The sequence below is a fragment of the Salmo trutta genome, chromosome 19 (genome assembly GCF_901001165.1).
Source record: "Salmo trutta chromosome 19, fSalTru1.1, whole genome shotgun sequence".
Classification (NCBI taxonomy): Eukaryota; Metazoa; Chordata; class Actinopteri; order Salmoniformes; family Salmonidae; genus Salmo; species Salmo trutta.
Window position 1 is genome coordinate 7,583,857 of NC_042975.1, and position 22,674 is coordinate 7,606,530.

A 22,674-nucleotide genomic window follows, 5' to 3' on the forward strand; every position below is an offset into this window, starting at 1 on the left:
CCACGCCTCCCTCCACACCTCCCTCCACACCTCCCTCCATCCCTCCCTCTATACCTCCATCTCCATCCATTCTCCCTCCGTGCCTCCCTCTGTACCTCCCTCCATACCTCCCTCCATACCTCCCTCCATTCTTCCCTCCATATCTCCCTCCCTCCATACCTCCCTCCACTCCTCCCTCCATACCTCCCTCCATCCCTCCCTCCGTGCCTCCCTCTGTACCTCCCTCCATGCCTCCTTCCATACCTCCCTCCATCCCTCACACTATACCTCCCTCTACATCTCCCTCCCTCCATACCTCCCTCTACATCTCCCTCCCTCCATACCTCCCTCTTTACCTCCCTCTATACCCCCCTCCCTCCATACCCCCCTCCCTCCATATCTCCCTCTTTACCTCCCTCCCTCCGTACCTCTCTCTATACCTCCCTCCATTGATTCCTCCCTGCCTCCCTCTAAGCTTCCCTCCATACCTCCCTCTATACCCCCCTCCCTCCATACATTCCTCCATACCTCCCTCCCTCCATGCCTCCCTCCGTACCTCCCTCCCTCCGTACCTCTCTCCATACCTTCCTCTATACCTCCCTCCCTCCATACCTCCCTCCCTCCATACCTCCATGCCTATCTCCCTCCCTCCGTACCTCTCTCCATACCTCCCTCTATACCTCCCTCCCTCCATGCTTACCTCCATGCCTCCATCCATCCCTCCCTCAATGCCTCCCTCTATGCTTCCCTCCATACCTCCCTCAATACCTCCATGCCTACCTCCCTCCCTCCGTACCGCTCTCTATACCTCCCTCAATACCTCCCTCCCTCCATACATCCATACCTCCTTCCATCCCTCCCTCCATCCATTCATACCTTCCTGCTCCTTCCATGCCTCCCTCCATACCTCCATCCCTCCCTCCCTCCATCCCTCCTTCCATGCCTCCTTCCATGCCTCCCTCCATACCTCCATCCCTCCCTCCCTCCATCCCTCTTTCCATGCCTCCTTCCATGCCTCCCTCCATACCTCACTCCATACCTCACTCCATACCTCACTCCATACCTCCCTCTTTCTCTCCCTCCATGCCTCCCTATATACCTCCCTCCATCCATCCATCCATCCCTCCCTCCATACCTCCTTCCTTCCATCCCTCCCTCCATCCATTCATACCTTCCTGCTCCTTCCATGCCTCCCTCCCTCCATCCCTCCTTCCATGCCTCCTTCCATGCCTCCTTCCATGCCTCCCTCCATACCTCACTCCATACCTCCCTCTTTCTCTCCCTCCATGCCTCCCTATATACCTCCATCCATCCATCCCCCCCTCCATACCTCCATCCATCCCTCAATCCCTCCGTACCTCCCTCTATACCTCCCTCCATACCTTCCTCCATACTTCCCTCCATCCTCTCCATACCTCCTACCATACCTTCCTCCCTCTATCCCTCCATTCCTCCCTCCATACAATTCCTGCTGTACAGCACACTGATGCCTCCCTGGTACTGCTAGACTCTGCTCAGCGAAGATAGACGCTCCTGTCTGCTTGGATGTGTGTTTGCTACTGCGTTTTTGCCCTGAGGGGGATCTCACTCTCAGCCTCATACGCTCCACTTTCACCGCTGGAGGAATGTATGCTGCACCTCTAATGCTATTGTAACTTTTCACAGCTCATTCAAGTAATATATTGGACACAATATCTCATACTTACGTATGTCATACAGAGGTTTCTGAAGATAGATGAGTTATGAAAGGGTTAAGATTAGCTTGAAATAATTAGCCAGGGAGATACACTACACGACCAATAGGTATGTGGACCCCTGCTTGTCGAACATCTCATTCCAAAATCATGGGCATTAATATGGAGTTAGTCCCCCCTTTTCTGCTATATCAGCCTCCACTCCTCTGGAAAGGCTTTCCACTAGATGTTGGAACATTGCTGCGGGGACTTGCTTCCATTCAACCACAAGAGCATTGGTGAGGTCGTGCACTGATGTTGGGCGATTAGGCCTGGCTCTCAGTCGGCATTCCAATTCATCCCCAAGGTGTTTGGTGAGGTTGAGGTCAGGGCTCTGGGCAGGCCAGTCAAGTTCTCGACAAACCATTTCTGTATAAACCTTACTTTGTGCATGGGGGGATTGTCCTGCAGAAAAAGGAAAGGGCCTTCCCCAAACTGTTGCCACAAAGTTGGAAGCACAGAATTGTCTAGAATGTCATTGTATGCTGTAGCGTTAAGATTCAACTGGAACTAAGGGGCCCGAACCATGAAAAACAGCCCCAAACCATTATTCCTCCTCCACCAAACTTTACAGCTGGCACTATACATTCGGGAAGGTAGCGTTCTCCTGGCAATCCGCCAAACCCCGATTCATCCATCGGACTGCCAGATGGTGAAGCATGATTGATCACTCCAGAGAATGCGTTTCCACTGATCCAGAGTCCAGTGGCAACGAGCTTTACACCACTCCAGCCGACGCTTGGCATTGCACACGGTGATCTTGGGCTTGTGTGCGGCAGCTCGGCCATAGAAATACATTTCATAAAGCTCCCGACGAATAGTTATTGTGCTGAAATTGCTTCCAGAGGCAGTTTGGAACTCGTTAGTGAGTGTTGCAACTGAGGACAGACGGGTTTTTTTTACGCGCTACGCGATTTAAAGCTCGGCAGTCCCGTTCTGTGATCTTGTGTGGCCTACCACTTCGGGGCTGAGCCTTTGTTGCTCCTGGTCTTCACAATAACAGCACTTACAGTTGACCGGGGCACCTCTAGCAGGGCAGATATTTGATGAAATTACTTGTTGGAAAGGTGGCATCCTATGACAGTGCCACGTTGAAAGTAATTCTACTGCCAATGTTTGTTTCTGGAGGTTGAATGGCTGTGTGCTCAATTTTATGCACCTGTCAGCAATGGATGGGGCTGAAATAGCCAAATCCACTAATTTGAAGGGGTGTCCATACACTTTTGTTTATATATTGTATCAATTTAAGGAGAGAAAGGTATAAGTGTGTTCATATGTACAGTACGTATGTATGCACACAGTGGGGAAGGGTCAGTGTATAACCCGGAACAGTCCCCTTTGCCTGTGTGTCTGCAGTGAGACGTGGTGGTGTACGGGTCAGAGCTCTCTCTTAGTGTGACCAGACGCCCCAAACGCTCCTCTTCCTGCCCCAGGCACAGCCTGTCACTTCAATTCTATTGTTAAACACACACACACACACACACACCCCAAACACAACGCCCAGCTATCCCATAGCTAAAATATTTACACACTCGTCACTCATTCTACTCCTTTACAGTACATACAGTACACACACACACGGTACAAACAGACACTCACACAAACCCAACCCTGCGGGCCTCACAGCCCTTTCCCTGTACAGAGGTGACCCAGAAACCCTCAGTGTTATGACATGCTTAACAGTGTTAACAACGCTTCTGTCAAAAATAGAGATCACATCTGAACTGTGTTGCTGCAGTTGCAGTGTTCTGTTCAAACAATACAGACTGACAGAATGCACGTTTTGGACTTCAGCATCGTCTCTGCAGACTCGTTACCCGCCACAGACTTGGCTGACAGACCTACGGACACAACACTGCCTCCCTCTGATGAGCTCAAATATTTGGAGAGGACAGTTCACCATGACCATTCACCACCATGAGTATTGTGTGCGTGTGTGTTTGTGTTTGTGTGTGTGTTTGCATGCGTGCTTGTGTGTGTGTGTGTGTGTGTGTGTGTGTGTGTGTGTGTGTGTGTGTGTGTGTGTGTGTGTGTGTGTGTGTGTGTGTGTGTGTGTGTGTGTGTGTTTGTGTGTTTTTATGTGTTTGCTCTAGCACACACTTGGGAAATGATTTGTCATTTTAAAATGTATTAATGCAATTGGTGATGTGCATGGTTACCTCATGACCTCTTATTTGTAATTAAAAGTAGTGTTATAGCTATCCACATTAAAATCAACCCTGTTTACCAGTTCGTTTGCTTTGAAATAAATGAATGCCCATTTTAGAATCGTTCCCTGCTGCTAACATGCTCGAGGTGTAACTGTACGACCATCGGGAGTTTTTATCCCATCTCGTTGTGGTGGGCTGGATCTAGAGAATCCCCTGTCCAGTTCTTGGTGGCTAAAACAATCGGCAGGCTGTTTCTCTGGAGATCAGCTTGTTGGCTGGCTAGTGCTGAGGCTTCAACAGATCTCTGTGCCTGCAAGCTGTCATGAATTGAAGTTTGAAGGGCTTATTGTTTTTGCTTTCCTTTTGCTGGAGTTTCCAGTGGCATTCTCACATGCTACCCTCCACCCCTAGTCTTAGGCTCACTCTGTTCTCGCTGCTTTTAAATTCTCTTTTAGTGTGTGAGCTGCATTGTGTACAAGGGATTCAGGGCAATAAAAGGAGGTTTTGTTCAGCGAATCTTCCAAGAGGAACGGTTTCTGAATTTGGAAACAGGTCTGTGGGTGAGGATGTTCTTCTCCCTGAATTTGCAAATCCAAATACTGGAGCCAGCTTATCCTCTGTTTTGCATAAAACAACACAGAACAACAATTTGCTATTTTTACAGCAATTTTTTTTTTTTACACAATTTCTGTCCTTTAGTTAGTTCTTTGCTGCTTCCAAAAGAGGAGTGTCGTCTTTGAGAAATCGGCATTTGGCACTCAGAGATCCTACAACGCTGAACGCCATTTTCTACAGATCTATCTGTCTTTCCCCTTCAGCCCACACAACTTTCATGTTTGTTTACGCCTGCTCTGACTGAAATTGAGAGGATTGTTTCATACAATGCATACTAATTGGGTGGGTGCAGCCTACAAAGGACAATCCAACAATGTGTGTTTCTGTTTTCATAAATGTGATCTCTGTTTTGTAGCGCTGCTGTGATCTTTGGAGCAGCTGTCTCTGCTGTAGTTCAGAATATATTTGTAGCATAGATTTAGGCCAGGAATGGAGTCAGGTCTTTTGAAGGTACAATTATCGCAATGATTTGATCGCAAATATTTTTGGGTGCTTATTTTTTTACATATAGTGTATGTTTGTGTGAACAGTTAGAGCTTATTTTGTTTCATTTTTTTGTTGTACAACACTCACAATCAATCAAACAAGGAAAAGCAATTAATACACGTCTCTATACCTGTGGCAATGTGAGAAACTGAGTGATTATCCAAGTGATTGAGTGATTATCTGTATAGTGTCAACAGAAATCAATGTATCATTGTGTGCCAAGAAATGATTAGTGTTACTCTTGAAGCATTGATTTATCACTTCCCTCACTCAACACGTCCACTTTCCTTTGCTTCTATCTGAGATGGCAATGTTTGGATTGTTAGAGACTCCTCTCTCTCTCTTCTCTCTAGGTCCCTCTCTGGTCGCATTGTAGGGGGAGTGTGGTGGTTCTTCACCCTCATCATCATCTCCTCCTACACGGCCAACCTGGCTGCCTTCCTCACCGTGGAGAGGATGGTGTCGCCCATAGAGAGCGCTGAGGACCTGGCCAAGCAGACAGAGATCGCCTATGGTACTCTAGACGGAGGCTCCACCAAAGAGTTCTTCAGGGTAAAGCTGAAGCTCTAGATGTCATCACTCTGGAAAAGCATCAACTGTCATGAAGTGGCTCCAAGTAGTTTTTGACGAGGTGGTTACATTTCTCATAGAGCATCTATATACAGTATTTTACCCATTATTGTTTTTTTGCACCTTAGAGATCGAAAATCGCCGTATTCGAGAAGATGTGGTCCTACATGAAGTCTGCTGACCCGTCAGTGTTCGTGAAGACCACAGACGAGGGCGTGGTGCGGGTCAGGAAGTCCAAAGGGAGGTATGCCTACCTGCTGGAGTCCACCATGAACGAGTACATCGAGCAGAGGAAACCCTGTGACACCATGAAGGTCGGGGGGAACCTGGACTCCAAGGGTTACGGAGTGGCCACGCCCAAGGGATCAGCACTAAGGTATTACAGTGTGTAGGCTGGTCACGTCACCATGACGATCGACCACACATGTTATATTTTACATGTAAATGCCAAATGCACCCTTGAGGTGAGTGAGGTTACACTTGCAAATTATCCCACTTATGTAAAGTAAATAATAATTAGTGAAGAGACTATTTCTTTAATAAATGTAGCATGATGTTATATATCAATTCACAATCTTTGGGCAAATGATGCACATTTTAGTCTGTTTCAGTGATAATGCTAGTTAATGTAATGATTTCGTGAGATAAAGTCTCATTCAACTATTCTCTACTTCCTGTTTTGTAACCACTCTCACCAGACGTCTAGAACATGTCCACCGCCCCCCCCCCCCCCCCCCCCCCACTGTCTCAACTCAGTCCATAAAGTATCATCAACATCATATTGGAAGCATGAATGTTCAGGCCCTTACTTTCTTCAGACAGACACTGGTTATAATCCCATTTTGTAATGTCTTTCTCCTTGGAATAACTAAGAAAACTGGGGGTAATAACTGTTACGAAAATGTAAATTTAGTCTTGATAGATAGTATATGAAAGCTATTTAATTAAACTAACTTTAAATTGAACCCTGATGTTAGTACCTGCATTTTTTTTATCTCAGAACTTCTAGAGATGTGCACTTTGGTCATAAATATCAAAAAGGTATTTTCCCAAGAAATAACACTTGAATTAGAATCCTAGGTTTTAGTTATTACCTTTTCTGTACATCTCCTGTGGTTTAATTACCATTTTATTTTAGTACCAAAAACCAATTATGAACCAGTATTTTACAAGTTATTTCAGGGTAAAGGCACCCAGTTAAAACTTTTTTTTGCAAGATTCTGCTGTTCATATTTAGGAACTCATGTGTTTTACCACTTTTAATGCATCTGTGTTCAATCCGATTTTATTGTCTTCATATTAACAGGCCCATCTTAATGGGCTGCAGGCGCCATTCACAAAGCACATAGGCTTTATCAATAACACCTAGCAGCCTTTTTGATCGATCACCCATGTTGTTTACCTAGTTTATAGTCTATCAATATCTTTATCAAGGTGACAGAAAGAGTGGTGTTTCACAAAGGCTTTCAAAGTTACACTCAATATCAAGTGTGATGGCTACTTCAGACTAGGCTTTGACTGACTCATAGATGCTCTGAGATAAATTGTATTTTCACACTGTGGCTGTGGGTTCAAATGATGTACATTTCAAAAATCTGGAGCTAATTCTGTGAATTGGTGTTTTTATGGATTTATGTGTATACGATTGATATTTTCCTATTCTACGGAACATTCTCTAAAGTCGTAATCAATGAGCTCTTGAAAAATAACCATCTAAAACGTCTTTAAACAAAACAGTGATCCACATGCCACAGTGTACTAGCCTGTATTTGCACTTTAATGATAGTTTGTGTCTGTTGAAAGTAGAAAATGATGTTGAAATGACTGCTGTATGAACTCTAACAACTTTGCCACATCAGATACATACTATTCTATATGAGCTTATTAAGGTTTTGATGATTTGGAAAAATCTCTTAACCATCAGCTCTAAATATGTTGCTACATCATATTCGGACAACACCCTTATCCTCTATCATAAAGTTGTAAACTGTGATCAGTTCTCCATAATATTTATGGACTAAGAGTCCTTCATTGCTATGTATCTGATGTGGCATACCATTACATCCCACCCTTGTCTTGCCTTTTACCTGTTGAAAAGAAAAATTAATCTTCTTCCTTCCTGTTTTATTCCTGACATGTTTTCCCCACCATCATCATCGTCACATCACTTTATTTTGTCAGTCGCATCACAAGAAAACTGCCGCTCTCAAAGACAAATGCTACTGAAATCCTAATAGAGCGTGTGGATTTATTTGACTCATCCATTAGCCAGACGGAACTCTTTCTTTCCCTCTGAATAGAGAAAGAATTCCGGGGTTTTACTGAGAAAGACTCTAGCTTGCTGAGGTTCATGCTGACATAATGTTTCCATTAGTCTACTGTACAGCAGCACCTTCTACCATGTTAATTATGAGAGGGTTGTCCATAATGGACCAGCAACAGCAAAGGGTGAAGAGAATGGAGTACAATGCCTAATATCAGTAATGCCTTGGATAGTGCTCCCTGACCACAAAAATAACACAATGAATGATGATATCTGACGATAACTGAATATTACAAAGTGAATCGACAAGTTGGCTGTTAATGCCTATTCCTTATCTACTTATTTGAGTTTTTAACTGAAATACATACTCCACGCAACCAATCCAAGACATTTTCTGATATTTATATAGTTCTCCTACCTAGAATCCTTGTCTTGCTTGGTAAAATCTGTCATGGTTTAGCCATGTAGTATAATGTTTATATGTAGTATAATGTTTATATACAGAACGAGAAACAAATGTTTTTTTAATCTTACAGTGGCAGGCACATTATTAGTAGCCTTATTTTTTATACATTTTTCATTGTTCTGATAACAGTACCTCCTTTTGACTATTTTGACTTTATTTCTGAACTACCTCTGCCACACCGTATCACATCTCCATAAATGCTGACCAGTATTATTCTATTATCATTTCAAGAAACCCAGTAAACTTGGCAGTGTTAAAACTGAACGAGCAGGGCCTGTTGGACAAATTGAAAAACAAATGGTGGTACGACAAGGGCGAGTGCGGCAGCGGGGGAGGTGATTCCAAGGTCAGCCCCAGTATGAGAAACCTAGCGGGTAACCACGACGATGGGGGGTAACCGGCAACGTACCTTCAAAAAAACACAGCGGCTGCAATACCACAAATCCCCCTTCGTCCTTGTTGACGTTAGTTTGTGTAAACTTACAACTATATTGTATGATGAATTCTTCAAAAACGTGCCGTTTACTTTCAAATTAGTTGCATTAGCAACCCCCCCCCCCCCAAAAAAAATAGCACAGTTTCGTGTATGTTTTCTCAAGTACTGTCTTGTTAAAGCAACAATAATTGACAGGTTTGCATATCCGAGTGTTTACATTTTGCCGGTTACCCAAAGTGATATAGTAATACACATCTTGCAAGTAGGGAAAAAGGACACAAAGCTAGATGGAGTATTAATGCATATCACTTTGGCAGTGACAGTTTCAAGTTGTGATTGTGTTTTTTTTAATTTTTTTTTAATCTGTCTAGACATGTACGTAGAACATATCTAGACATAATAATGGGTGTATGTTTACTATGTACTGAATAACATAAGATAACATGGGTGATGTTATTTATGTCATTTCCTGGTTGAAGAATCCCCGTAAACCTAGCGGTGTTGAAACTCAATGAGCAAGCCATCTTAGACAAACTGAAAAACAAATGGTGGTACGATAAGGGAGAGTGTGGAAGCAAGGACTCCGGAAGAAAGGTCAGTCCACGTGTTGGTCCTATACTTAACACCAAGATTGAGTATTAGCACTTCTGTAAGGTCCCTCGTCCCCCTCCCTAGCACTCTTTCTCTTTCTCTCCAATCTGCCATTTACACAAACTGGTGTCCTTATAACTTTGATTCATGTCAGCCCTGGAACTCAGACACCTTTAGTGATTAGTGATAATTGCTGTGTCCTCACATGCTATGGATGAGTCAGTGGCCCGTAATTAGATCTTGGTAAATGCTTGTTTCGTCTAAACCAAAAAGTAGACCTAGGGTTGTATTCTATTCTCCAAAATGTGTGTAGCTAATGATGATGAACCAATTACAAGGGTAACAATTGAAACTGTATAGTGTAGTAATAACACAGTTACTGTCAGTGCTAATACAATTTTTTTCCCAGTGTCTGGGATATTCTACAGACATCTACAGGCAAAGTATTCACAGTTTTATGAATGAATAGAATTTAGATTTAGTTGTGATTTTAACTTTCAAAGTCAAATGAAGAGACACAGGTAAATGACAGCGTGGAGAGAAAGGCCCTTTATACAAGACCTTCTCCAGAACTGGGATCTCCTCTCCTTTAGTGCTGTTTTCCTTGTCTCTGTCTTTAGACAGTGTGCATGCAATTGGTTGAGACCCAAGACACGGCCAATCTGCCTCCAAACCCAGACTACGCATGTCACAGATGTGCGCAACCCCTCTTGTGATGTCACGGGGACCATGGCTTGTCGAATCAATTGCCCTCCCTTATCTGGTGCATTTACTTACAAATATAATTATATTTTATAAAGATACCTCTACCTATGACGTAAACCTAAAAAAAAAAGTTGACCTTTCCCTCTTGCATGGTTCCACTCTATGAAAATTCTGTCTTGGAATGTTTTAGAATACACAACACCAACTGCATATCATTCTGATAGTGTGACGCGCTCTCCCCTGAAAAATAGATTCTCATCTCAAGGGACTTCATTGGTTTAGTAAATGATCAAAAACCAGCGAGGCGATATAGAATGGAATTAATGTAAGTGTTTTAATGCATATTTGATTTTGAATGACTGGACATTATGTCTGGTATAAAAGACACGTGTTACCTGTAAATGCACATTAGTCAGCTACTTTCTAAAGATATGATCACCCCAAGCCTGTTACATGTGCATGACTCTGCATGTTTCTGTCAGTCTTAGATATGTACTGTATCAAGTATGTTGTTGATAGTAGTCAGTTAAATTAGAAAGATATGTCAGCACCTCTCTAGGAGATAAACAATAACCTGTTGATTTATCATGAAGGTACACTTACCGGTATGTGCCGTGTAAGTACACTAGGACAGTAGTGAGACCAGTAGTTGAATGGTTAATTACACTATCTTTATCCTATAGAGACCAGTAGTTGAATGGTTAATTACACTATCTTTATCCTATAGAGACCAGTAGTTGAATGGTTAATTACACTATCTTTATCCTATAGAGACCAGTAGTTGAATGGTTAATTACACTATCTTTATCCTATAGAGACCAGTAGTTGAATGGTTAATTACACTATCTTTATCCTATAGAGACCAGTAGTAGAATGGTTAATTACACTATCTTTATCCTATAGAGACCAGTAGTAGAATGGTTAATTACACTATCTTTATCCTATAGAGACCAGTAGTTGAATGGTTAATTACACTATCTTTATCCTAGTGTGTTGTGTTGTGTCTCTTGGGCATGGTCCGGTGCGTCTCACCCTGTGTCTCTGTGCCTGTAGGACAAGACCAGTGCTCTAAGCCTCAGCAATGTGGCTGGAGTGTTCTACATCCTGATTGGAGGGCTGGGGCTGGCCATGCTCGTGGCCTTGGTCGAGTTCTGTTACAAGTCCAGGATCGAGTCGAGGAGGATGAAGGTAAGCTAAGTGGAGGACGGCAGGACGTGACCCCGACTCTCCAAATGTGTCTCAGGGGGAGTTGGGATGTGGGAAAAATATATTTTCAATTCACACGTGCGTATTAATACACAGTTGTACAGATGTAGGTTCTTAATTTGATCTCTCTTTTGTTGATGCGAATTTTCCTGCACAGCAGGAAATGCAAGCTAGTGTAATCAAGATTTGAAAAGGCTTCACCCTTTGTAATTTACACATTAAAAAATCTGTCTTGATTTGTCCTAACGTAAAATGTATCAACCCTTACAAGAAAAGTCTATTGATTATAATCCACGTAATATTTCACATTTCCTGTTGTTGGAGGATTATTTTCTTGCTGTAGCACACTGGCTCAAATTAAGATCCTACATCTGTACATGTGTGAACTAGAACAAATAAAAGCACCCTCTTAATTATTATTTTTATATTATTTTAACCTTGAAATAATGACGAAGGCTCTATAATATAATAACATACAATATTTATGACTCTTGGCAATAATTATTATATATTTCTGCCGCCTATATGACTCACACAAATATGCTGTTAAACCTCCTGAACTACAGAGATACTGGTCATCCCCCTGAACTACAGAGATACTGTTAAAACCCCTGAACTACAGAGATACTGTTAAAACCCCTGAACTACAGAGATACTGTTAAAACCCCTGAACTACAGAGATACTGGTCATCCCCCTGAACTACAGAGATACTGTTAAACCCCCTGAACTACAGAGATACTGGTAAAACCCCTGAACAACAGAGATACTGTTAAACCCCTGAACTACAGAGATACTGTTAAAACTCCCTGAACTACAGAGATACTGTTAAAACCCCTGAACTATAGAGATACTGTTAAAACCCCTGAACTACAGAGATACTGTTAAACCCCTGAACTACAGAGATACTGTTAAAACTCAGGAACTACAGAGATACTGTTAAAACCCCTGAACTATAGAGATACTGTTAAAACCCCTGAACTACAGAGATACTGTTAAACCCCTGAACTACACAGATACTGTTAAAACCCCTGAACTACACAGATACTGTTAAAACCCCTGAACTACAGAGATACTGTTAAAACCCCTGAACTACAGAGATACTGTTAAAACCCCTGAACTACAGAGATACTGGTCATCCCCCTGAACTACAGAGATACTGGTCATCCCCCTGAACTACAGAGATACTGGTCATCCCCCTGAACTACAGAGATACTGTTAAAACCCCTGAACTACAGAGATACTGGTCATCCCCCTGAACTACAGAGATACTGTTAAAACCCCTGAACTACAGAGATACTGGTCATCCCCCTGAACTACAGAGATACTGTTAAAACCCCTGAACTACAGAGATACTGTTAAAACCCCTGAACTACAGAGATACTGTTAAATCCCCTGAACTACAGAGATACTGGTCATCCCCCTGAACTACAGAGATACTGGTCATCCCCCTGAACTACAGAGATACTGTTAAAACCCCTGAACCATCGGACTGAAGACTAAAGCACTTTGTCAGGCTCAGAGCTGTTTCAATGAAGGGTCCATGTAGTCAGCTATTGACTCTACAGCTACTAGATGAGTTATGTGTGTGAGGAGAATGTCACACTACTTCTTAGTTATACAGTATTTATTTTTCTGTTGTGTACTGTATCGTGTGAGGTGTAGAGACACCTGGCTTTTGTTTGTCATCTATATCTTTGATGACGTAGGTTTGATTTGAAAACAATCACATAATAGCTGCCAGATGCATGTGATCATACTACACTATACAGTAAATTCCTATTTAGATCAAAGACGTGGGTATCTTTTCATCTTATCAGATAATTCGTTAAGACTTGTGTATGACTTTCATTTGCAACTTCTCATTAACCTCATGAACTTAAATACTTAATTATTTTTTTTTCAATGTATTTATTTATGATACATTTTCAAAAATGAATGTCCAAATATCAGTAGATTGTAATTAGATGGGTTGTTTACTGCAGCAGAAGACATGAAACCAGGGACTTTCTTTGCATATGAGCAACAGAAGTGAAGTAATGTCATGGTGATATCTTAATGTGGATAGTATACTTCCCGGCTGTACAGTACACGTTCCGCTCCATCATAAACAGCCTTTTCTGTTGAAAATGTTTACATGTCATGTCGACAACAGAGTCATGCAACTCCTGTGTGTGTTTTAAAGTATCTCAGCCACATATCGCTGCTGTGAGTAGACCAGTTAGTCTGCATCAACCCGAAGAGCATAATCCTCGGGATCTATTGAAGTGTACTTGATTTAAATCATTTATACGCTGAGGATGTACAAGCCAACATCCAGATCATTAGCTCCAGTTTCAAGCTTACGGGTGTTTCATTATGTTAAACTAATGCAAAAGAGAGTAGGCTGGGAGCTAGCGCCGCGCGGTTCTGCTTGCGTTATTGTTACGAGTTCCGTCTCATATTTTGCATGGTACAGTTATTGGCTCTCCACTGTGTGAGATAACCAGAGCGAAATGAGCAGAGAGAGCGAGTGTCATCTTTCACAAGAGTTTACCAAGGAAGAAAATACATTGCGTGACTCATAGCACAGAAGTCAGGATTGTCTGTTTGCAAATTCCTGTTTTATACCAAGTAACTGAACCAATAATGACTTAATGGCTGTTTCAAGTACATTTTTGTTTATTAACTCAGTAGAGTTCAGTAGATTAACTCGGTAGAGTTCAGTAGATTAACTCAGTAGAGTTCAGTAGATTAACTCAGTAGAGTTCAGTAGATTAACTCGGTAGAGTTCAGTGGATTAACTCAGTAGAGTTCAGTAGAGTTCAGTGGATTAACTCGGATGAGTTCAGTAGATTAACTCGGTAGAGTTCAGTAGATTAACTCGGTAGAGTTCAGTGGATTAACTCGGTAGAGTTCAGTGGATTAACTCGGATGAGTTCAGTAGATTAACTCGGTAGAGTTCAGTGGATTAACTCGGTAGAGTTCAGTGGATTAACTCGGATGAGTTCAGTAGATTAACTCGGTAGAGTTCAGTAGATTAACTCGGTAGAGTTCAGTAGATTAGTAGATTAACTCGGTAGAGTTCAGTAGATTAACTCGGTAGAGTTCAGTAGATTAACTCGGTAGAGTTCAGTAGATTAACTCGGTAGAGTTCAGTAGATTAACTCGGTAGAGTTCAGTGGATTAACTCAGTAGAGTTCAGTAGAGTTAATGGGTAACTATCATGTGCTGTTGATGTGTAACTCCCTGTGTTATCCAATGCAGCAAATCATCGATGCAGCCATGCTGAGTTCCACCCTGAGCCGGATGACCAGGACAGGGAGCGGGGGCGAGAATGGACGAGTGGTCGCCCATGACTTCCCCAAAGCGTCACAGACTCTCCCCTGCATGAGCCAGGCCGCGGGCATGTGATGGGGCAGTCCTTCCTCTGCACAGACCACACCAAAAAGAGGAAAGGAAAATAGGGGGAAAGTGTTGCACTGCGGCTTGACTACTGCCAATAGGATTCACTGACTGCTCACTCTGAAGATAGAAACAACAAACAAAATCACTTTTGTAAAGAGACGGTTTATTTGGTTATTTTCTGCTGCAATAAAGATGGCTGTCTTGGACTTTAATTGATGGCATACTTTTGTGTATCAAAAAAAGAAAAGAAAAGAGAAGCTCTTCCCCAACCCAATAATAGTGACACTTTTTGCACTATGTCAATTCAGTTTTTACTGTCTACTACTAGCATTAACAGTCAAGAACAGCTACAGTGGAGTCTGAAATAATTGAACCCCTTGATAAAGATGAGCAATAATGTATAAAATAAATCATTCAAATACTAAGCTATATTGTATGCAACATTTTTTTTAAATGAGGAAATTATATTATTTTATACTAATACAATAGCTTGGAGAAAGATATATTTTTTAACAAGTTTACTGATTTTTTTTTCTCAAAAAGGCAAGGGTCAAACCGATTGACACCCCTAAAGATTCTTATAAATAAAGTAGTCAAAAGTTTAGTATTTAGTCCCCATATTCCTAGCACGCAATGACTACATCAAGCGTGTGTCTTTACAAACCTGTTGGGTGCATTTGCAGTTTGTTTTGGTTGTGTTTCAGATTATTTTGGGCCCAATAGAAATGAATGGTAAATAATGTGTTGTGTCATTTTGGAGTCGTTTTTTTATTATAAATGGGAATAGAGTATTTTCTGAACATTAAATGTGGATTCTACCATGATTACGGATAATCCTGAATTAATCGTGAATAATGATGAGTGAGAAAGTTACAGAGGGTCAAAGATCGTTCCCCAAAGCCATGAGGATAGCATGTTTTGGGGGGTATAACCTTTTGAGTACACAATATAACTCAGCATTTTAATTATTTATATTATACAGTCATTAATGCTTAGCTGTATCAAGGGTGTCAATCATTGTGCCTTATACTGAACAGTGATTTTGTTCCTTGTGACACATAAATTCAAGCTTTTCCAATTCCAAACATTTGGCTTTCAACCTATCTATAGGTGCATACTGTATGTCGAATAAAACTACTGCTGAATGTTTTCACACATCACATAGGAATTGATGATTTCTCTATTGTTTCTCATATGAGCCACTTTGTCAACGTCACTGCATTGAAATGTAATTCCGACTTACAGATTTCCTCTCTAATATGCCCAACACCTGACATGGAGAATATATTTACATTTTGAAATTACTACAAAACTATACATTTTTGTGCAGCTATGACATATTTCCCAACCATTTTCCCTATTGTGTTCCCTTGTCATATAAATATGTTAAACCATCAGTTTGTAGGTCATTACCATTTAGAGGAGTGAGTCGTTTAGCAGACTCTCTTATCCAGAGCCACTACAGTAGTGAATCATTTAGCAGACTCTCTTATCCAGAGCCACTACAGTAGTGAATCATTTAACAGACTCTCTTATCCAGAGCCACTACAGTAGTGAGTCATTTATCAGACTCTCTTATCCAGAGATACTACAGTAGTGAATCATTTAGCAGACTCTCTTATCCAGAGCCACTACAGTAGTGAATCATTTAACAGACTCTCTTATCCAGAGCCACTACAGTAGTGAGTCATTTAGCAGACTCTCTTATCCAGAGCCACTACAGTAGTGAGTCATTTAGCAGACTCTCTTATCCAGAGACACTTACAGCAGTGAATCATTTAACAGACTCTCTTATCCAGAGATACTACAGCAGTGAATCATTTAGCAGACGTTCTTATCCAGAGACACTACGGCAGTGAATCATTTATCAGACTCTCTTATCCAGAGATACTACAGTAGTGAGTCATTTAGCAGACTCTCTTATCCAGAGACACTACAGTAGTGAGTCATTTAGCAGACCCTCTTATCCAGAGATACTACATCAGTGAGTCCTTTAGCAGACTCTCTTATCCAGAGACACTTACAGCAGTGAATCATTTAGCAGACGTTCTTATCCAGAGCCACTACAGTAGTGAATCATTTAACAGACTCTCTTATCCAGAGCCACTACAGTAGTGAATCATTTAGCAGACGTTCTTATCCAGAGCCACTACAGTAGTGAATCATTTAACAGACTCTCTTATCCAGAGACACTACAGTAGTGAATCATTTAACAGACTCTCTTATCCAGAGATACTACAGTAGTGAGTCATTTAACAGACTCTCTTATCCAGAGATACTACAGTAGTGAGTCATTTAACAGACTCTCTTATCCAGAGCCACTACAGTAGTGAGTCATTTAGCAGACTCTCTTATCCAGAGACACAACAGTAGTGAATCATTTAACAGACTCTCTTATCCAGAGATACTACAGTAGTGAGTCATTTAACAGACTATCTTATCCAGAGATACTACAGTAGTGAGTCATTTAACAGACTCTCTTATCCAGAGCCACTACAGTAGTGAGTCATTTAACAGACTCTCTTATCCAGAGCCACTACAGTAGTGAGTCATTTAGCAGACTCTCTTATCCAGAGACACTACAGTAGTGAATCATTTAACAGACTCTCTTATCCAGAGCCACTACAGTAGTGAGTCATTTAGCAGACTCTCTTATCCAGAGATACTACAGTAGTGAGTCATTTAACAGACTCTCTTATCCAGAGCCACTACAGTAGTGAGTCATTTAACAGACTCTCTTATCCAGAGATACTACAGTAGTGAATCATTTAGCAGACTCTCTTATCCAGAGACACTACAGTAGTGAATCATTTAACAGACTCTCTTATCCAGAGCCACTACAGTAGTGAATCATTTAGCAGACACTCTGATCCTTACAGTAGTGAGTGCATTTTTGTACTTTTTTTCATACTGGTCCGCAGTGGGAATCGAACCCACAACCCTGGCGTTGCAAGCGCCATGCTCTACCAACTGAGGATTTAAATGATTTAACAGAGTACAGGTAGAACAGACAATATAATTTCTACCTGCTGTTTCATTCCGCATGTTTCCATTAATAGTTCAGAGTTGAAGTATGAGCCATTGATAAAGATATTAAAATGTTCTAATGCACTGGTAAGTAGATGGCAGTAGAATATCTAGTGTTATAAAATCTTTGACATTTTTTATTTTTGTATTTTTTATTTAACCTTTATTTAACTAGGCAAGTTAAGAACAAATTCTTATTTACAATGACGGCCTACCAAAAGGCAAAAGGCCTCCTGCGGGGGACGGGGGCTGGGATTGAAAAATACATAATACAAAAATAATAAAAAAATCTAGGACATGAATGACATGACTAATCGAGTGGCTTTAGCGTTGGAAATGAGATGGTACGAGAGGATGACACAATTAGCCCACAAATTAGGACGTGCCATTTTCATTTTACTCTACTAATCCACTGATGTTTCAGGCTTGTCAACCTACCAAATCATCTAACCTACATCACCTAACTTAAGCTACCTACCTTCATGTGGACATAATTTTGAAAACAAAAAAAGGCATATGATTTAAGACAATTGTACAATTTCACAACTTTTTGGATCTACAGTACAAAGACAGTACAAGCACAAGAACACTCTTAAAATGGACACTGCACGGTCGTATTTGTACTGTAACATGTTATTGTACTGTGAGGGACAGCATCTCATGGTCCGTTGAGCAGCCATCCATTGTATGTCACCATCCCATCACCCAATATGTTACTGTAGGACTCGGAGGGTCATCGCCTTCTATTCATTTTGTCATCCTCTTTGGCATAGCACATTAAAAGTGTCACACAACTCAAACTTTTTTTGTACTGTACCTTAATCAATTTGTTTAAAAAATTAAATAAAACTAATATCCACATTTGTATGGTAAGAAATGTAATGTAAGACACCCTGGTGATGTTGAGATGATGTTCCATTCTGTTGACCAGGTTCAGCCAGTTTTGTTCAAAGCTTTTCTCAGTCCAATAGATTTTGTGCATTTATAGTGAGATTACATTTATATTGTCCTTTTAAATAATATTTTGATCTGGCACTACTTTGTTTAATTTACTTCTCGAAATGCAAGAGAAAATCTACCTTATGTCTTTGTGTTCACCTCTGTCTCAAGAGATAGCTTTTAGAAAAAGACTAATGCAAAATTTGGATTTCAATAGGTGGGGAGAGAACTTTGTTGAGTAATAGTGCTCTCAATAAATTCAAAACTTTTGTAACCACATGCCTTGGTTCTCTTTTTCTTTATTCAGCGCTCTGCTTGGTCTGGAGAGAATAGGATGGTGAGGCTAAGGAGTGAAAATGGTCCTGGGGAGACGGAGAGACGGAGAGAAAGAGAGGCTCCCCTTCTGTTTATTTCTACAGTGTCATTAAATCCGTGAACTGAAGAAGGGTAATTGTTTGAAGATTGCCTTTTAGAATGTTCACAAAACATGTCCTGATGGAGTCTCTTGAATTGGAGTTATCAAGTGGGTCTATTACTTCGTAGAGTAAAACTTTGTCTTGACTCTTTCTCCTCATTTCCCTCCTTTGATTTCCCCATGTATGAGCCACTTTACAATTCCCACCAGGTGGGTTAACCCTTTTGGCGTGATGCGTAGGGTGTTTGCCTAGGTATTCATCCCTGCCCCGCCCCCTCTTTCGGTACAATAGATACAGTATCTCCATGGTCTTCTTTTCACATGCTGTGCTGCGAGTCTTCCTGTTGAACCAGGGGTAGGGGCCAAAGGGTTAGTTGAACCAACTCTCATTTCTAGGAAACCATAAACAAAAATAATCATTACACCAAATATTTAGTAAGAGGTCATAATTTTATGGAGTCTGTGAAGGAAGAAACCACATGGAAAAAGTGGTAAGCAAGTTAGGTCCAAAAAACGGATTTTCAACAGGTCAAATGAATTGTGTTAGAGGTTACATGATGCTTGTATCTAAACCAAAGTAGATCATGTTAAGATTGTTTTATACATCAGTTGGGGTCTTTATAAGCTGCAATATGAGGTCCTAAATCTAGCAGGTCCTAAACCTAGCCTTGGAGTAAGTTGAGCCAATGACCATGAGGTAAGTTGAGTCAATTGCCACCATACCCCATACAAATGATGATTACATTTCTTCAGTTTTATATATAGTATGCATAGTATATTTTCAATATGAAATCAATATAGTGCATTTTAATTTTATTTTTTATTGCAGACATCACCCTGTGTATACAAACATAAAACAAGCAGGGTTCTAGTCCCCTTGAGGTTCTTGAGAGCAGCCAAGGAAGTGAGAGAAGGGAAGAAGTCCAGCAGCAAGAGATGAAAAAATAGACTGAATATAAGCACGCACCAAATGTTTTTATTTATTTTAAGAGGTACATTGACAAAAAAGAAAACTGACATGTGAAAGAGAGGCTATGATAGAGTAGCAGAGGCACAGCAGGTCTTATCTGATGACATGGAGTCTGAGCTTGATAAACATATCAAGAATTTTGCAGAATCCTGGCTTAGGAAGGCCATCAAAAATTCTGAGATTTCCATACCCAACTACTACATTTTCCGTCAAGATAGAACTGCCAAAGGGGAAGGAGTTGCAATCTACTGCAGAGATAGCCTGCAAAGTTATTTCATACTTTCCAGGTCTATACCCAAAACAGTTCAAACTTCTAATTTTAAAAATGAATCTCTCCAGAAATAAGTCTCTCACTGTTGCCGCCTGTTAACGACCCCCCTCCGCTCCCAGCTGTGCCCTGGACACCATATGTGAATTGATCGCTCCCCATCTAGCTTCAGAGTTCGTTCTGTTAGGTGACCTAAACTGGGATATGCTTAACACCCCGGCAGTCCTACAATCTAAGCTAGATGCCCTCAATCTCACACAAATCATCAAGGAACCCACCAGGTACAACCCTAAATCCGTAAACATGGGCACCCTCATAGACATTATCCTGACCAACTTGCCCTCCAAATACACCTCTGCTGTTTTCAATCAGGATCTCAGCGATTTCTGCCTCATTGCCTGTATCCGCTATGGGTCCGTGGTCAAACGACCACCCCTCATCACTGTCAAACGCTCCCTAAAACACTTCTGTGAGCAGGCCTTTCTAATCCTGGAAAGATATTGACCTCATCCCGTCAGTCGAGGATGCCTGGTCGTTCTTTAAAAGTAATTTCCTCACCATCTTAGATAAGCATGCCCCTTTCAAAAAATGCAGAACTAAGAACAGATATAGCCCTTGGTTCACTCCAGACCTGACTACCCTTGACCAGCACAAAAACATCCTGTGGCGGACTGCAATAGCATCGAATAGCCCCCGCGATATGCAACTGTTCAGGGAAGTCAGGAACCAATACACGCAGTCAGTCAGGAAAGTTTTGGGACACTGTAAAGTCCATGGAGAACAAGAGCACCTCCTCCCAGCTGCCCACTGCACTGAGGCTAGGTAACACGGTCACCACCGATAAATCCATGATAATCGAACATTTCAATAAGCATTTCTCTACGGCTGGCCATGCCTTCCTCCTGGCTACTCCAACCCCGGCCAACAGCTCCCCCCCCCCGCGCAGCTACTCGCCCAAGCCTCCCCAGCTTCTCCTTCACCCAAATCCAGGTAGCAGATGTTCTGAAAGAGCTGCAAAACCTGGACCCGTACAAATCAGCTGGGCTAGACAATCTGGACCCTCTCTTTCTAAAACTATTGTTGCAACCCCTATTACCAGCCTGTTCAACCTCTCTTTTGTATCGCCCGAGATCCCTAAAGATTGGAACGCTGCCGCGGTCTAGACCCAAACTGCTATAGACCTATATCTATCCTGCCCTGCCTCGCTAAAGTCTTCGAAAGCCAAGTTAATTATCAGATCACTGACCATTTCGAATCCCACCGTACCTTCTCCGCTGTGCAATCCAGTTTCCGAGCCGGTCACGGGTGCACCTCAGCCACGCTCAAGGTACTAAACGATATCATAACCCGCCATCGATAAAAGACAGTACTGTGCAGCCGTCTTCATCGACCTGGCCAAGGCTTTCGACTCTGTCAATCACCGTATTCTTATCGGCAGACTCAATAGCCTTGGTTTCTCTAATGACTGCCTCGCCTGGTTCACCAACTACTTTGTAGACAGAGTTCAGTGTGTCAAATCAGAGGGCATGTTGTCCGGACCTCTGGCAGTCTCTGTGGGGGTACCACAGGGTTCAATTCTCGGGCTGACTCTTTTCTCTGTATATATCAATGATGTCGCTCTTGCTGCTGGCGATTCCCTGATCCACCTCTATGCAGACGACACCATTCTGTATACTTCTGGCCCTTCCTTGGACACTGTGCTAACTAACCTCCAAACGAGCTTCAATGCCATACAACACTCCTTCAATGGCCTCCAACTGCTCTTAAACGCTAGTAAAAGCAAATGCATGCTATTCAACCGTTCGCTGCCCGCACCCGCCCGCCCGACTAGCATCACCACCCTGGACGGTTCTGACATATAATATGTGGACAACTATAAATACCTAGGTGTCCGTCTAGACTGTAAACTCTCCTTCCAGACTCATATTAAACATCTCCAATCCAAAATCAAATCTAGAATCGGCTTTCTATTTCGCAACAAAGCCTCCTTCACTCACGCCGCCAAACTTACCCTAGTAAAACTGACTATCCTGCTGATCCTCGACTTCGGCGATGTCATCAACAAAACAGCTTCCAATACTCTACTCAGCAAACTGGATGCAGTCTATCACAGTGCCATCCGTTTTGTTACCAAATCACCTTATACCACCCACCACTGCGACCTGTATGCTCCAGTCGGCTGGCCCTCGCTACATATTCATCGCCAGACCCACTGGCTCCAGGTCATCTATATGTCTATGCTAGGTAAAGCTCCGCCTTATCTCAGTTCACTGGTCACGATAACAACACCCACTTGTAGCACACGTTCCAGCAGGTATATCTCACTGCCAACACCTCATTTGGCTGCCTTTCCTTCCAGTTCTCTGCTGCCAGTGACTGGAACGAATTGCAAAAATCGCTGAAGCTGGAGACTTTTATTTCCCTCAATAACTTTAAACATCAGCTATCTGAGCAGCTAACCGATCGCTGC

The 22,674-nt window shown here is 42.0% G+C and overlaps 1 protein-coding gene across 5 annotated transcripts in view; it reads left to right on the forward strand.

The window, feature by feature from the left end:
* LOC115153917 (glutamate receptor 1) overlaps window positions 1-15,007 on the forward strand; it is a 93,621-nt gene extending 78,614 nt beyond the window's left edge. For 2 of the 5 annotated variants that reach the window (XM_029699592.1, XM_029699596.1), the window contains 5 exons: window positions 5,317-5,515; window positions 5,662-5,909; window positions 8,494-8,608; window positions 11,048-11,182; window positions 14,445-15,007. In XM_029699592.1, coding sequence (XP_029555452.1) covers window positions 5,317-5,515; window positions 5,662-5,909; window positions 8,494-8,608; window positions 11,048-11,182; window positions 14,445-14,591 — 844 coding nt within the window. In that variant the 3' untranslated portion in view covers window positions 14,592-15,007. Of the gene's footprint in view, window positions 1-5,316; window positions 5,516-5,661; window positions 5,910-8,493; window positions 8,609-9,177; window positions 9,293-11,047; window positions 11,192-14,444 lie in introns of those variants that run through there. The other 3 variants (XM_029699593.1, XR_003867790.1, XM_029699594.1) reach the window with 3 other exon arrangements.
* Window positions 15,008-22,674: the final 7,667 nt, after the last annotated feature.